This window comes from Oncorhynchus mykiss, chromosome 2 (genome assembly GCF_013265735.2).
Source record: "Oncorhynchus mykiss isolate Arlee chromosome 2, USDA_OmykA_1.1, whole genome shotgun sequence".
Classification (NCBI taxonomy): Eukaryota; Metazoa; Chordata; class Actinopteri; order Salmoniformes; family Salmonidae; genus Oncorhynchus; species Oncorhynchus mykiss.
Genome location: NC_048566.1, coordinates 77551207 through 77567420, shown reverse-complemented (window position 1 = coordinate 77567420; position 16214 = coordinate 77551207). Strand labels below are relative to the sequence as shown.

Here is a 16214-nt window from a genome sequence, read left to right as displayed (position 1 = left end):
AGGACAAAATACAAACTGTAAAATATACAGACCACAAATTCCAATTGGCTATACTTAAACTCTTTAACATCATCCTTAGCTCTGGCATCTTCCCCAATATTTGGAACCAAGGACTGATCACCCCAATCCATTCACACATATTTCTTTCCACAGGACCGTGGAGTGAGACAGGGATGCAGCTTAAGCCACACCCTATTCAACATACATGTAAAAGAATTGGCGAGGGCACTAGAACAGTCTGCAGCACCCGGCCTCACCCTACTACAATCTAAAGTCAAATGTCTACTGTTTGCTGATGATCTGGTGCTTCTGTCCCCAACAAAGGAGGGCCTACAGCAGCATCTACATCTTCTGTACAGATTCTGTCAGACCTGGGCCCTGCCATTAAATCTCAGTGAGCATAGCCTTGCCATTGAGAAAGGCTGCCTTAGGCAGACCTGGCTCTCAAGAGAAGACAGACTATGTGCACACTGCCCACAAAATGAGGTGGAAGCTGAGCTGCACTTCCTGCACTCCTGCCAAATGTATGGCCATAATATTAGAGACACATATTTCCCTCAGATTACACAGACCCACAAAGAATTTGAAAACAAACCCAATTTTGATAAACTCCCATATCTATTGGGTGAAACCACAGTGTGCCATCACAGCAGCAAGATTTGTGACTTGTTGCCACAAGAAAAGGGCAACCAGTGAAGAACAAACATCATTGTAAATACACCCATATTTATGTTTATTTATTCTCTCACTGGGATACTTTAACTTGGGTGGGAGGGAGGGTGGGAGGGAGGGAAGGAGTACTCCTACAGTATGTTGCCCCGTATGTATCAGAGGCAGTCCGTTTGCATGGGACACATTGATCCTGGCTACAGTCAGCCAATCACAATGCCCCTGGCAGAGTTATTCTAGCTGACCAATTAGTCAACTACAGTCATGAGACTCATATTCACAAGTTGTCAGCTCCCGTACCCTGACAGGGAGAGTGAAGTGTGATTTGAAAGAAAGTGAAATGACAACATATTATTGATACAGGACCTGTTTAATAAGTTACAACGAGAGCAGGCCCTTTCCTCTTGCCATGTTTCTCTTCTTTCCATCCCTCCAATTTCCCCTCTCCTCTTTTCGCTTCCTTTCTACATATTTCCCCATATCTTTGTCTCTCCCCACCCATCCCCTGCTTTATTCCTCCATCCTATTCTCCCCCCAGTCTCACCCTCCTCTCCAGTATTCCTCCATCCCATTCTCCCCCCAGTCTCACCCTCCTCTCCAGTATTCCTCCAATCTATTCTCCCCCCAGTCTCACCCTCCTCTCCCATCCCCTCTAGTATTCCTCCATCATATCCTCCCCCCAGTCTCACCCTCCTCTCCCATCCCCTCCAGTATTCCTCCATCCTATTCTCCCCCCAGTCTCACCCTCCTCTCCCATCCCCTCCAGTATTCCTCCATCCTATTCTCCCCCCAGTCTCACCCTCCTCTCCCATCCCCTCCAGTATTCCTCCATCCTATTCTCCCCCCAGTCTCACCCTCCTCTCCAGTATTCCTCCATCCCATTCTCCCCCCAGTCTCACCCTCCTCTCCAGTATTCCTCCAATCTATTCTCCCCCCAGTCTCACCCTCCTCTCCCATCCCCTCTAGTATTCCTCCATCATATCCTCCCCCCAGTCTCACCCTCCTCTCCCATCCCCTCCAGTATTCCTCCATCCTATTCTCCCCCTAGTCTCACCCTCCTCTCCCATCCCCTCCAGTATTCCTCCATCCTATTCTCCCCCCAGTCTCACCCTCCTCTCCCATCCCCTCCAGTATTCCTCCATCCTATTCTCCCCCCAGTCTCACCCTCCTCTCCAGTATTCCTCCATCCCATTCTCCCCCCAGTCTCACCCTCCTCTCCAGTATTCCTCCAATCTATTCTCCCCCCAGTCTCACCCTCCTCTCCCATCCCCTCTAGTATTCCTCCATCCTATTCTCCCCCCAGTCTCACCCTCCTCTCCCATCCCCTCCAGTGTTCCTCCATCCTATTCTCCCCCCAGTCTCACCCTCCTCTCCCATCCCTAATCAATGGTGCCTAACCCCTTCAAAGAGGGCTTAGCCAGAAAAGAGAGTCAGTTACAGACTAGTCCAGAATAGAAGAGGGGATAGAGACCATATCTGATATTACATCTGCCATTCTGCCCGCTCCATTCCACACCTATATTGCATCCGTTGAAGTTACTCACTTTTCTGTTTGTGTGTTATTTCCCGTGACTTCCTGGTTATTTCACTTAGCCTCTCCCTAACAGGCTTTCAGTCTGACCCCTGACCTGGTTGTAGATTATACTCCCTAAGCCCCCTGTTGTAATGTAAAGTTGTGACCTACAGAGTATAGCAGACAAGGTGGGTGAGATGGAGGTATGAAGGGATGGAGACAGAGAGGAATAGGGATGAGGGAAAAGGCAGAAAACGTTATCACCCCCCAACACCAGGGTCTGCAGTGTAATTGACACAATACTAATAAGTGCATTAGACCTTCTCAAAGATCAGGAGAGAAAATATTGTATTAAATCTCTCTGTTACACTGTATTTTAAACCCCCTATTACACTCTCGGTGAAAGGGTTACGGTTAGATGGCTGAAATGGTGTCCATAAACTATCTATATGTGCTCTTTATGTCTAAGTAAAAGCCAGGAATGTTTCTATTTGTGCTGTTTTCTGAACTTAAATGACAGACATTTTACAGTGTTGACAATGTGGTGTAGGTCACTATGAAATCAGTGTAACCTTATTTAAATCTTGACAGACGCAAGCATATTGTATTATTAAATGTCAAGAAACTTGCTTTGAGAGAAAAATGTGTATTGCCAAGTGATTTATTAACCCTACCAAGCGCTAAAGCAGTTGTGAAGTTTCTTCACATGAAATATAAAGCCTGCAGATGTTGTAATTTAGCCAAGCAAGGATGTAGCGGAGAGGGGACGGTAAGCAAACGCCAGGCAGGCAGCTTGGAAAATCACAACAAGGAAATCAGGTGACATGTTGATTGGTGGGTTTCTAATGACTGGATTAAGATGTAGATGCACACAACCACAAACAGACAGAAACACACACACATTTTGAGGGAGGAGGAGGGAGTGTGTTTGACTGCGGTGTGTCTCTGTGTTATTGTGACTGCATAATAACCTAGCGAGCGGTGTAATGTTCAAGAGCCTTGTCAAACATCTGGGCTTTAACTGCTCTGTCGCAGGCAATTAAAAAACATCCTGTCACGCATTAGATTTGTATTCAGCCAGGACCACACTTCTGCTGCTATAGTAACTACAGCACCGATGCACACATTTACTTTTCTACTTATATTTTAAATGTCTATAGTCTATGGAAGGACTCTACAACCCTGTGCCTGAAGAGTTTCACTCCAGTGGTAACTGACCTGATTCACCTTATCATCCAGCTAGTTATTAGAATCGGGTGTGCTAGATTAGGGTTGGAGTGAAAACCTACAGGACGGTAGATCTCCAGGAACAGGGTTGGAGAGCACTGGTCTATGGAATTCAAGTGTACTTTCATTAAAGTTAACCTTAAAGTACTCGATCCTTGACTTGTTCCTGTAAAATGAAAACTTTACTAGGTACATAAAGTTAATCTTGGTTCCTCTTTCCCCAGGTTTACAGACCTGCTGGACCAGTGTGGTAAGGTGGACCTGGCTGTGCTGTCTCCTCCTCAGAAGGACTACTGGTCCATGCTGGCCTACAACCGGGCCAAGCTGTGTAACCTCCTGTTCTCTAACGAGCTCCACCGACGCCTCTCGCTCCACGGGGTCACCTGCAATGCAGTGCACCCTGGGAACATGATGTACACGGCCATCCATCGTAGCTGGTGGCTGATGACCCTGTTCTTCACCCTGGCTCGCCCCTTCACCAAGTCTATGGTAAGGAGACAGACCGATTACACTTCTGATGCTAAGGTATCACCATATTGCATGGCTGTGTGGGAGATATGACACTTTGAGCTGTTTGTGTTATTTAATAGATGGTTATTGGTTATTGAATGAGTTGTTTGTGTTATTTAATAGATGGTTATTGAATGAGTTGTTTGTGTTATTTAATAGATGGTTATTGAATGAGTTGTTTGTGTTATTTAATAGATGGTTATTGAATGAGTTGTTTGTGTTATTTAATAGATGGTTATTGAATGAGTTGTTTGTGTTATTTAATAGATGGCTACTTGGTTATTGAATGAGTTGTTTGTGTTATTTAATAGATGGCTACTTGGTTATTGAATGTTATTTGCTGTACGCCTACTTGAACAGACTGGTTGTTTTAGAGAGTGTGGAAAGAGTAGATGCTACTCTTCATGGTCCTCATACTTTATTCTGTAGTCTCAACTGTCCTTCGTTAGTCCAAATATTAGTCTTGGCATCTATCTGCGAGAGAAGAAGAGAGGGAAGGATGGGGGAAAGGAAAAGGAAGGATCTCTAGAGCAGTCAGGGTTCAGTGAGAGAGTGTGACTTTCACAGAGATGGAGAAAGATTCACTGGCTTGTTTTTCCTCTTTTCCTCCTCGTCCTGTCTTTGTTAGTTTAGTTCTAAGAGTGTGTCCACTCTTCTCCTCGTGAGGGTAGATAAACCCATACTGCTCTGAGACTATAGTGTTACGGTATAGTATAGGGTAGATAAACCCATACTGCTCTGAGACTATAGTGTTACGGTATAGTATAGGGTAGATAAACCCATACTGCTCTGAGACTATAGTGTTACGGTATAGTATAGGGTAGATAAACCCATACTGCTCTGAGACTATAGTGTTACGGTATAGTATAGGGTAGATAAACCCATACTGCTCTGAGACTATAGTGTTACGGTATAGTATAGGGTAGATAAACCCATACTGCTCTGAGACTATAGTGTTACGGTATAGTATAGGGTAGATAAACCCATACTGCTCTGAGACTATAGTGTTACGGTATAGTATAGGGTAGATAAACCCATACTGCTCTGAGACTATAGTGTTACGGTATAGTATAGGGTAGATAAACCCATACTGCTCTGAGACTATAGTGTTACGGTATAGTATAGGGTAGATAAACCCATACTGCTCTGAGACTATAGTGTTACGGTATAGTATAGGGTAGATAAACCCATACTGCTCTGAGACTATAGTGTTACGGTATAGTATAAGGTAGTATAGCTACGACTCTCTGTACTAAATTGCTCACATATGGCTTTTCAATCATAGATGTTTTAGCCATGAGTTATCATATATTCAATGTTATATTAGCAGATTTGACACACACTCTTCTCTATGTCCCCTCTCTCTACACACTTCTCATATTATCTCCATACGTTATTTTACAACTCAATCTCAATGTATGCCTTTCTTTATGCTATATTGATATTTGCACACAGGAGATTGTTCAGGGAAACAATACTTATAACATACTTATGTCTTATTACTGAAATGTTACAATATATACATTGTCATTACCATGGTGTGTTGTTTCTGTAATAGTCACATGCTGATGATGTGAATTATAAAGCTCCCACTGTGATTTATCCTCTACTAATCTATAGACCAAACACACACAGGCTCCTTGTCTACAAGGCTTCTCTACTAATCTATAGACCTAACACACACAGGCTCCTAGTCTACAAGGCTTCTCTACTAATCTATAGACCTAACACACACAGGCTCCTTGTCTACAAGGCTTCTCTACTAATCTATTGACCTACCACACACAGGCTCCTAGTCTACAATGCTTCTCTACTAATCTATAGACCTAACACACACAGGCTCTGAGTCTACAATGCTTCTCTACTAATCTATAGACCTAACACACACAGGCTCCTTGTCTACAAGGCTTCTCTACTAATCTATTGACCTAACACACACAGGCTCCTAGTCTACAAGGCTTCTCTACTAATCTATATACCAAACACACACAGGCTCCTAGTCTACAAGGCTTCTCTAATAATCTATAGACCTAACACACACAGGCTCCTTGTCTACAAGGCTTCTCTACTAATCTATAGACCTAACACACACAGGCTCCGAGTCTACAAGGCTTCTCTACTAATCTATAGACCTAACACACACAGGCTCCGAGTCTAGAAGGCTTCTCTACTAATCTATAGACCTAACACACACAGGCTCCGAGTCTAGAAGGCTTCTCTACTAATCTATAGACCTAACACACACAGGCTCCTAGTCTACAAGGCTTCTCTACTAATCTATTGACCTAACACACACAGGCTCCTAGTCTACAAGGCTTCTCTACTAATCTATTGACCAAACACACACAGGATCTGAGTCTAGAAGGCTTCTCTACTAATCTATATACCAAACACACACAGGATCTGAGTCTACAAGGCTTCTCTACTAATCTATAGACCTAACACACACAGGCTCCTAGTCTACAAGGCTTCTCTACTAATCTATAGACCTAACACACACAGGCTCCTAGTCTACAAGGCTTCTCTACTAATCTATATACCAAACACACACAGGATCTGAGTCTACAAGGCTTCTCTACTAATCTATAGACCTAACACACACAGGCTCCTAGTCTACAAGGCTTCTCTACTAATCTATAGACCTAACACACACAGGCTCCTATTCTACAAGGCTTCTCTACTAATCTATATACCTAACACACACAGGATCTGAGTCTACAAGGCTTCTCTACTAATCTATAGACCTAACACACACAGGCTCCTAGTCTACAAGGCTTCTCTACTAATCTATAGACCTAACACACACAGGCTCCTAGTCTACAATGCTTCTCTACTAATCTATTGACCTAACACACACAGGCTCCTAGTCTACAATGCTTCTCTACTAATCTATATACCAAACACACACAGGCTCCTAGTCTACAAGGCTTCTCTAATAATCTATAGACCTAACACACACAGGCTCCTAGTCTACAAGGCTTCTCTACTAATCTATATACCAAACACACACAGGATCTGAGTCTACAAGGCTTCTCTACTAATCTATTGACCTAACACACACAGGATCTGAGTCTAGAAGGCTTCTCTACTAATCTATATACCAAACACACACAGGCTCCTAGTCTACAAGGCTTCTCTACCTATCTATATACCAAACACACACAGGCTCCTAGTCTACAAGGCTTCTCTAATAATCTATATACCAAACACACACAGGCTCCTAGTCTACAAGGCTTCTCTACTAATCTATATACCAAACACACACAGGCTCCTAGTCTACAAGGCTTCTCTACTAATCTATATACCTAACACACACAGGCTCCTTGTCTACAAGGCTTCTCTACTAATCTATAGAACTAACACACACAGGCTCCGAGTCTACAAGGCTTCTCTACTAATCTATAGACCTAACACACACAGGCTCCGAGTCTACAAGGCTTCTCTACTAATCTATTGACCAAACACACACAGGATCTGAGTCTAGAAGGCTTCTCTACTAATCTATATACCAAACACACACAGGATCTGAGTCTACAAGGCTTCTCTACTAATCTATAGACCTAACACACACAGGCTCCTATTCTACAAGGCTTCTCTACTAATCTATAGACCTAACACACACAGGCTCCTAGTCAACAATGCTTCTCTACTAATCTATAGACCTAACACACACAGGCGCCTAGTCTACAAGGCTTCTCTACCTATCTATAGACCTACCACACACAGGCTCCTAGTCTACAATGCTTTTCTACTAATCTATAGACCTAACACACACAGGCTCCGAGTCTACAATGCTTCTCTACTAATCTATAGACCAAACACACACAGGCTCCTAGTCTACAAGGCTTCTCTACTAATCTATAGACCAAACACACACAGGCTCCTAGTCTACAAGGCTTCTCTACTAGTCCTGCCACTACCCTGGAGGCCATATGCTACTGTGATGTATGCTTTAGTTAGACTATTACATCAGTGCATTAGCCCCTTTGTCATCCTTTATCTATCTAGTGTTTTCACTGCAGGCAGGATGGGATGTGGAGAGAAGAGGTATTTTAGTGAAGTGTGGTTGTGATGAATGATGTTGGACGGACAAAGGGAGTCAGGCAGACGTGTGTCTCTGCTGACTGTTCTCTCTCCGCAGAGATGCTTCTCAGCAGGTTTCACTACACACTATTCTGTTTCCCCTGCTCCACTATTATCTGAGTGGTGCAGCTACCTGTTGGCTCTCTGTGATCCCCAATAAGCCTGTATTCTCTCTCTCTCTCTCTTTCTCTCTCTCTCTCTCTCTCTCTCTCTCTCTCTCTCTCTCTCTCATAATCTCTGCCCCTCTTCCTCTCTCTCTCATAATCTCTGCCCCTCTTCCTCTATCTTTTTCCTATGTTATTATTGTTCCCCATTAGCTGCTGCTAGTCTTCCTGGGATCCAAACACATTAAGTAACTTACGTTAAACATAAAACAAAAGATAAGACATAGAACACTGTCACACCACCACACACCGACAACACAAAATGTATGATATCGCTATACAACAATATTACAGTGCATGTGTGTGTAGAGGGTGTGTGCTAGCACCCGTGTGCATATGCGTGTGTCTGTACCTGTGTGTGTGTCTCTTCAGTGTCCCCTCTGTTCCATAAGGTGTATTTTTACCTGTTTTTTACATCTAATTTTACTACTTGCATCAGTTACCTGATGTGGAATAGAGTTCCATGTAGTCATGGCTCTATGTTGTACTGTGCACCTCACATAGTCTGTTCTGGACTTGGGGATTGTGAAGAGTCCTCTGGTGGCATGTCTTGTGGGGTATGTATGGGTGTCTGAGCTGTGTGCTAGTAGTTTAAACAGACACCTCGGTGCATTCAGCTTGTCAACACTTCTTATAAAAACAAGTAGTGATGAAGTCAATCTCTCCTCCACTTTGAGCCATGAGAGATTTACATGCATATTATTAATGTTAGCTCTCCGTGCACATTTAAGGGCCAGCCATGCTGCCCTGTTCTGAGCCAATTGCAATTATCCTAAGTCCCTCTTTGTGGCACCTGACCACACGACTGAACCATAGTCCAGGTGCGACCAAACTAGGGCCTGTAGGACCTGCCTTGTTGATAGTGTTGTCGAGAAATGGGAGCAGCGCTTTATTAAGGACAGGCTTCTCCCCTTCTTAGCTGTCAACATGTTTTGACCGTGACAGTTTACAATCCAGGGTCAGTCCAAACAGTTTAGTCTCCTCAACTTGCTCAATTTACACATTATTCTTTACAAGATTTAGTTGAGGTTTAGGGTTTAGTGAATAATTTGTCCCAAATAAAATGCTTTTAGTCGTTTAAATATTTAGGGCTAATGTAAGGTCCTGGGTATCGTGAGGGTGAAATCAGGCGCAGGAAAGCAGAGAGTTCAATAAAGTGCTACTTTAATGCACACACGGTGAACCACGGCCACCCCACTTTCGGGTGCTCAAACCAAATGCCCCAGACACAGGGAACGAAAACAGTCTAGCACTAAATACACAAACACGTAATCTATAGCAAACACCAGGGTTACAATAATCAATCCCGCACAAAGAAACAGGCGGACCGGCTGACTAATAAAGCCTCACTAATTACAACCAACTCAAAACAGGTGTACTCAATAAACACATAAGGAGGGAGAGAAAATAATCAGTGGCAGCTAGTAGGCCGGTGACGACGACCGCCGAGCGCCACCCGAACGGGAAGGGGAGCCACCTTCGGTCGAAGTCGTGACAGCTAACTTATTCCTTGCCACCCATTCTGAAACTAACTGCAGCTCTTTGTTGAGTTTACTCAAAGCCAATGGCATGTTGTTAGTAAAGATTGAAAAAAGTAAGGTGCCTAAACAGCTGCCCTGGGGAATTCCTGATACTACCTGGATTATGTTGGAGAAGCTTCCATTAAAGAACACCTTCTTGTGTTCTGTTAGACAGGTAACTCTTTATCCACAATATAGCAGGGGGTATAAAGCCATAACACATACGTTTTTCCAGCAGCAGACTACGATCAATAATGTCAAAAGCCACACTGAAGTCTAACAAAACAACCCCTTATTCCCTTTGCACAGATAGTAACATGCTCTGAGATCTACTTACTTTCAGCGGAACTAAACTGAGTTCCTATGGTGTTTTCCAAGAAAGGTACTTGTTTAAAATAGTATGAGACCAAAAAGAGATGTGTATGGAATACATCATGTTTTAGGGCTATTATGGCAGTGTGTGGGGTAGGGGAGGGGGGCTTCTAACTGTTTTGGACTTCTGAGCACCCAGTTGCAATTAGCAGCCTAGTTTTTCCTCCAGATCAGGGAGGGGGGTTTTCATACATGTGGTTAATTAACTAACGGTGGTGTAGATGTTTGTAAATATTAAAGGACAAAGGTAGCTAGTGCTGTTATTAAATACTGGTGTGCTGACACAGGATTTAGCTTAACGTCCTGTGTCTGATAAAGACCACACACACACACACGAGCACCACACACCTTTAAGCCGAGCATTTGCTGTTATCAACCGCAGATTTAAATAAGGCATCTGAATGTGTATCCTCTTTAACACCCCAGACCCCCTCTTACCCCCACATTAAGGCTTAATAAAACAGTGCTATTATTTCAGTTATTGTGAGTGGGGATATGAAGATGCTATCGTTTTAATTGCTAGCCTTCGCTTATGGGATCCGTGGAGATTGTTCCAGAATGCAAACATAAGCAGAATGTCGACTCCCCAAAGAATGATCAAAAAGTCCCAGTGTGTGTCTGTTGTGCAAATTACTCAAGCCTGTACACACACACGCTCGCACACACAAACAGACACACACACACACACACACGCTTGCACACAAAAACACAAACACACACACACACACACACACACACACACACACACACATACACACACACACACAAAGTACGGACAATCACGGAAACATCTTGGATCATTAGATCCTCTCACAGAATGTTGTACTGTATATAGCCTAGTTCAGTGCTTTATATGCATCGTTATTTAATGTCGGCCCATACACTCATATTAATGAAGAAATTCTGTGATCTTTTGTCATTAAAAATAAATATTATTAATGGTGTATTTCAGTGGCTTCTATATGTAGAGCAGTCATCTGAGGAGAATATAAAACATTATTGTTAATATCATAGTAGGGATTTGCAGCCCCCTCCCCCCCTCACTGTGATCAGAGTGGAGAGAGGCATCTATAAAGAGCCATGACGTTTTAATCAGCCAGACGATCACTCACTAACATCATGTTCCACTCCCTATTCCTTCATCTGCTTATCAGAGATCGTGCGGCCACGCCTGGCCCACTGTTTCCCGCTTATAGATAATCCAAGTTCTTTACAGGGAGAGTTTCACTCTGTTCTTAAATGTGGTTATAACAACTCAATACTCTAGCCAGTATGGGTGGGTGAGTGCGTGTGTGTAAGAGGCCAAACACAGCTCTTATCTCTAGCACTTTGATGTGAGGAAAACGGAATATAGATCATTCTGGGTGAACGAACGCCTGTCTACTGTCTAGCTCTACAGTTCAAATCAAATTGTATTTGTCACATGCGCCGAATACAACAGGTGTAGAACTTACTGTGAAATGCTTACTTACAAGCCCTTAACCAACAATGCAGTTTTAAGAAAATACCCCCAAAAAAGAAAGAGATAAGAATAACAAATGATTAAAGATCAGCAGTAAATAACAATAGTGGGGTTATATACAGGGGGTACCGGTACAGAGTCAATGTGCGGGGGCACCGGTGTCGAGGTAATTGAGGTAATTATGTACATGTAGGTTATTAAAGTGGCTATGCATAGAAAATAACAGATAGTAGCAGCGTAGAGAGAGGGGGGGCAATGCAAATAGTCTGGGTAGCCATTTGATTAGATGTTCAGGAGTCTTATGGCTTGGGGGTAGAAGTTGTTTAGAAGCCTCTAGGACCTAGACTTGGCGCTCCGGTACCGCTTGCCATGCGGTAGCAGAGAGAACAGTCTATGACTAGGGTGGTTGGAGTCTTTGACACATTTTGGGGCCTTCCTCTGACACCGCCTGGTATAGAGGTCCTGGATGGCAGGAAGCTTGGCCCCGGTGATGTGCTGGGCCGTACAAACTACACTCTGTAGTGCCTTGCGGTTGGAGGCTGAGCAGTTGCCATACCAGACAGGGATGCAACCCATCAGGATGCTCTCGATGGTGCAGCTGTAAAACCTTTTTGAAGATCTGAGGACCCATGCCAAATCTTTTCAGTCTCTTGAGGGGGAATAGGCTTTGTTGTGCCTTCTTCATGACTGTCTTGGTGTGATTGGACCATGTTAGTTTGTTGGTGATATGGACACCAAGGAACTTGAAGCTCTCAACCTGCTCCACTACAGCCCCGTCGATGAAAATGGGGGCGTGCTCGGTCCTCCTTTTCCTGTAGTCCACAATCATCTCCTTTATCTTGATCATGTTGAGGGAGAGGTTGTTGTCCTGGCACCACACGGTCAGGTCTCTGACCTCCTCCCTATAGGCTGTCTCATCGTTGTCTGTGATCAGGCCTACCACTGTTGTGTCATCGGCAAACTTAATGATGGTGTTGGAGTTGTTCCTGGCAAGGCAGTCATGATTGAACAGGGAGTGCAGCAGGGGACTGAGCACTCACCCCTGAGGGGCCCCTGTGTTGAGGATGTGTTGTTCAATACCCTTACCACCTGTGGTTGGCCCGTCAGGAAGTCCAGGATCCAGTTTCAGAGGAAGGTGTTTAGTCCCAGGGTCCTTAGCTTAGTGATGAGCTTTGAGGGCACTGTGGTGTTGAATAAGCTTCCTGGTTAGAGTCCCGCTCCTTGAAAGCGGCAGCTCTACCCTTTAGCTCAGTGTGAATGTTGTCTGTAATCCATGGCTTCTGGTCGGGTCTGTATGTACAGTTTAGGCCATATTGTGGTTGTGTGTTTGTGTACTTAACTTTTCAGTCTTGAGTCAGTCTTGTCAATCAGCAGTGTTGACATGTTTCTGGGACATTTTGTTGACTGGAGTCTTCTCTACTTCTTCAGGAGCTCCTTAATATGCTTAGGGTAGAAGTTGCCCTTTTTCACCGATCTAGAATCAGCTTGCCCTAATCAGATTGTTAACTAAACTTTTAGGGAGGAATCACAAGACTGATCTTAGACCAGTGTCTAGGGGCAACTTCACTCCACTTTAATGGTCGAAGAAGAGGTGGATTGTGGTTAAAGACTCTGAGCGGTCTCTCTGGTCCAATCAGACATGTCCATCCCTTGGGTGGCGGTACCTTCAGTGCTCACTACCATGCACCTTAGCGTTTAAGAATACTAATAATTACTCAGCATTCAGCCTGGGGCGCCAGCCCACCTTTTTACATATGCAGGGCTAAACTTCTGACCAGCACTCAGACAGACAGACAGACCGACAGACAATAATATACTATACAGTTCAGCTGGGTTTCTCTGAGTGAAGACACAAGATAGAGCATTTAACTAGCTCCTCTGTGCTTTGCTCTCCGCACCACGTTCCTTCTCTCTATGTCTCTAACCCTAGACCCCTGCCGTCTCTCCGCTCTTTCTTGGTCCTGGGTAACGAGGGCTCTGCTGCTATTAGGAGATGACTCAACCAGGTGCACAGGCCACTGACCACTGATACCTAATGAACTGTCTGAGTGATACTCTGAGAGCTATCACCTTGAGAGAGATGGAAGTGGTGGGAGAGGGAGAGAGAAAAGAGAGAGTGTTTGAGGGAGAGATGGTGAAAGAGAGAGGTGATGGTTTCTTTTTTCTCTCTACAGAATGACAGCGTTTTTACAGTATCTGTGTATCTCCTCACTGTCAGGTCTAAGGTCACACACACCCAGGCGGAGAGCTTAGCCCTATCATCCTGGCTCTGCTGTGGGCTGTGACAGCCTCTCTGTGCCGGTCTGTGTGGTGCTCAGCCGTGCGGAGAGAGAGATAGAGGGGGGTAGAGGTCCCTCCAGTCCCAGACCTCTACAGCTGTAATGGGGGTAATGAGCTGCCAGCTCCTTAGGATGAAGTCATTACAGTTGATTAAGAGCAGCACAGGTAGAGAACATCTTCATTCACACTGGAGATACCCTACAGTGATACAGAGCACTGGAATAGAACTACAGGCTCAAAGTAGGGCCACTTCAGCTGTACCTCTCACCTCACAGATCTAACCTTCCTCCAGCTCCAGGGTCCAGACACCTCAGGGAGACCATTAGGCCCTGCAGCCCTCTAAGGCCGAGGTTGGCCTAAAGTACCCACGACCTGGAGGTCAGGCCCGGACAGTCTTCAAACACCCAGGGAGCCACTCTCTAACATAAAGACCCAGATCAGAGAAAAGACCAGGCTATACAATTCTGACTTCTCTTTTTTTTACTCTATCCCTCCATCCACCCCCACACTGCCAATATCTCTCCCCTGACCCCATCGAGGAGTAAAGAGGGAAACCATCACCCCTTTCGCTCTCTCCCCCACCCCTCTCTGTTGTGACACTGTGGCTGATGGACTATGTTTTTAAATTGATTTCTAAAATGTACGTAAGCAGCCGATCCCCCAGCCCAGATTACCTATTGATTTTTTTTTATATGAAAAGCTCATTACAGAAGCAGGAAACTGCAACACAAAAAGCTAGCCAACCTTTGCATAAATCCTTTAATTGAATTTCCAGAGCCTGTGGTTCTACATGTTTTAATTAAATCCATTTTTTTTCCTGCAAGAGTGTTGCTATGTGATTTGCATGCTGTGCAGTGGAAGCCGGCCCAGATAAAGTGCCATTGATCCTTATTAAGACTCACCTCTGGGCTCGCTCTAAACCACACACTGAAATGAAATGTGCTCATGGTGCATACACTTATTGCCCACATGAACGGATTAGGGAGACGGAGGGAGACAGAGGGAGAGCGAGAGAGAGAGATCAGAGGGGGAGAGAGGTGGCGAGAAGAGGGAGTAATTAATGGTTGTTCATATTAATGTAATATTTCACCTTAGTGTCTGTCTGAGGGTTATAAAGGACTTGTTCATAAATAGTTTGGCCTGGATGTTACATCGGTTTCACATCAAACTCACCAGTGTCACGCCCTGATCTGTTTCACCTGTTCCTGTGATTGTCTCCACCCCCTCCAGGTGTCACTTATATTCCCCAGTGTATTTATCCCTGTGTTTCCTGTCTCTCTGGGCCAGTGTATTTATCCCTGTTTCCTGTCTCTCTGGGCCAGTGTATTTATCCCTGTGTTTCCTGTCTCTCTGTGCCAATGTATTTATCCCTGTGTTTCCTGTCTCTCTGTGCCAGTGTATTTATCCCTGTGTTTCCTGTCTCTCTGTGCCAGTGTATTTATCCCTGTGTTTCCTGTCTCTCTGGGCCAGTGTATTTATCCCTGTGTTTCCTGTCTCTCTGTGCCAGTTCATCTTGTATGTTTAAGTCAAGTCAACCAGCGTGTTTGTTCCGTACTCCTTTTGCTATTCTCCTTTTCCTACTCCACCTGGTTTTGACCCTTGCCTGTTCTCTGGACTCTGTACCTGCCTGCCTGACCATTCTGCCTGCCTTGACCACGAGCCTGTCTGCCACTCTGTACCTCCTGGACCCTGATCTGACCTTTTTGCCTGTCCACGACCATTCTCTTGCCTACCCCTTTGGATTACTAAACATTATAAGACTGTGTCTGCATGTGGGTCTCGCCTTGTATCATGCTGGCCATAAAAACTGGCCATGACAGACCCAGCAGACTTGGACCAGCTCTGCCACACTGTCTCCCTGCAGGGAGCCACCATTGGGAGACATGAGGAGTTGGTGCAGGGCCTTTAGGAAGGGCTCAGGTCCTTGACGGAACGCCACGACCGTGGGTTAAAGGCTATTATGGAGCAATTCAGAGAGTTAGCTCAGAGGCTGCCTGCCACCCCTAAAAAAACAATCACCCAGTCATTTCCCCCCCATCTGTGGTGAGTTTGTCGGCTCCCCAGGCCCCCGAGAACCCCACTTACCTCCTCCGGAGCGATATTCGGGAAATCCTGGTACTGGTATTTTTGAGCTACAGCCATCTTTGTTTCCTTCAGACAGATCTAAGATGGCGTATATTATTACGCTAATGTCAGGAAGGGCGCTCTCCTGGGCTACGGCAGTTTGGGAGCAACTATCTGCCATTTGTGGTCATCTGAAAGAATTCATGGCAGAAGTGAGAAAGGTATTTGAGTCTCCAGTTTCCAAGAGAAAGGAAGCCAGTAAACTGCTTTACTTACATCAGAACTCCCGTAGTGTGGCAGATACACGGTTGATTTTCACACGTTGACCGCCGAGAGTTTCTGGAATCCGG

General features: G+C 44.8%; 1 protein-coding gene across 2 annotated transcripts in view; it reads left to right on the top strand.

Annotated features, from left to right (window-relative positions):
- Positions 1 to 16214, top strand: part of wwox (WW domain containing oxidoreductase) — a 296505-nt gene that overhangs the window by 115553 nt on the left and 164738 nt on the right. For both annotated transcript variants that reach the window (XM_036955981.1, XM_021572694.2), the window contains one exon: positions 3634 to 3898. In XM_036955981.1, coding sequence (XP_036811876.1) covers positions 3634 to 3898 — 265 coding nt within the window. The remainder of the gene's footprint in view (positions 1 to 3633; positions 3899 to 16214) is intronic.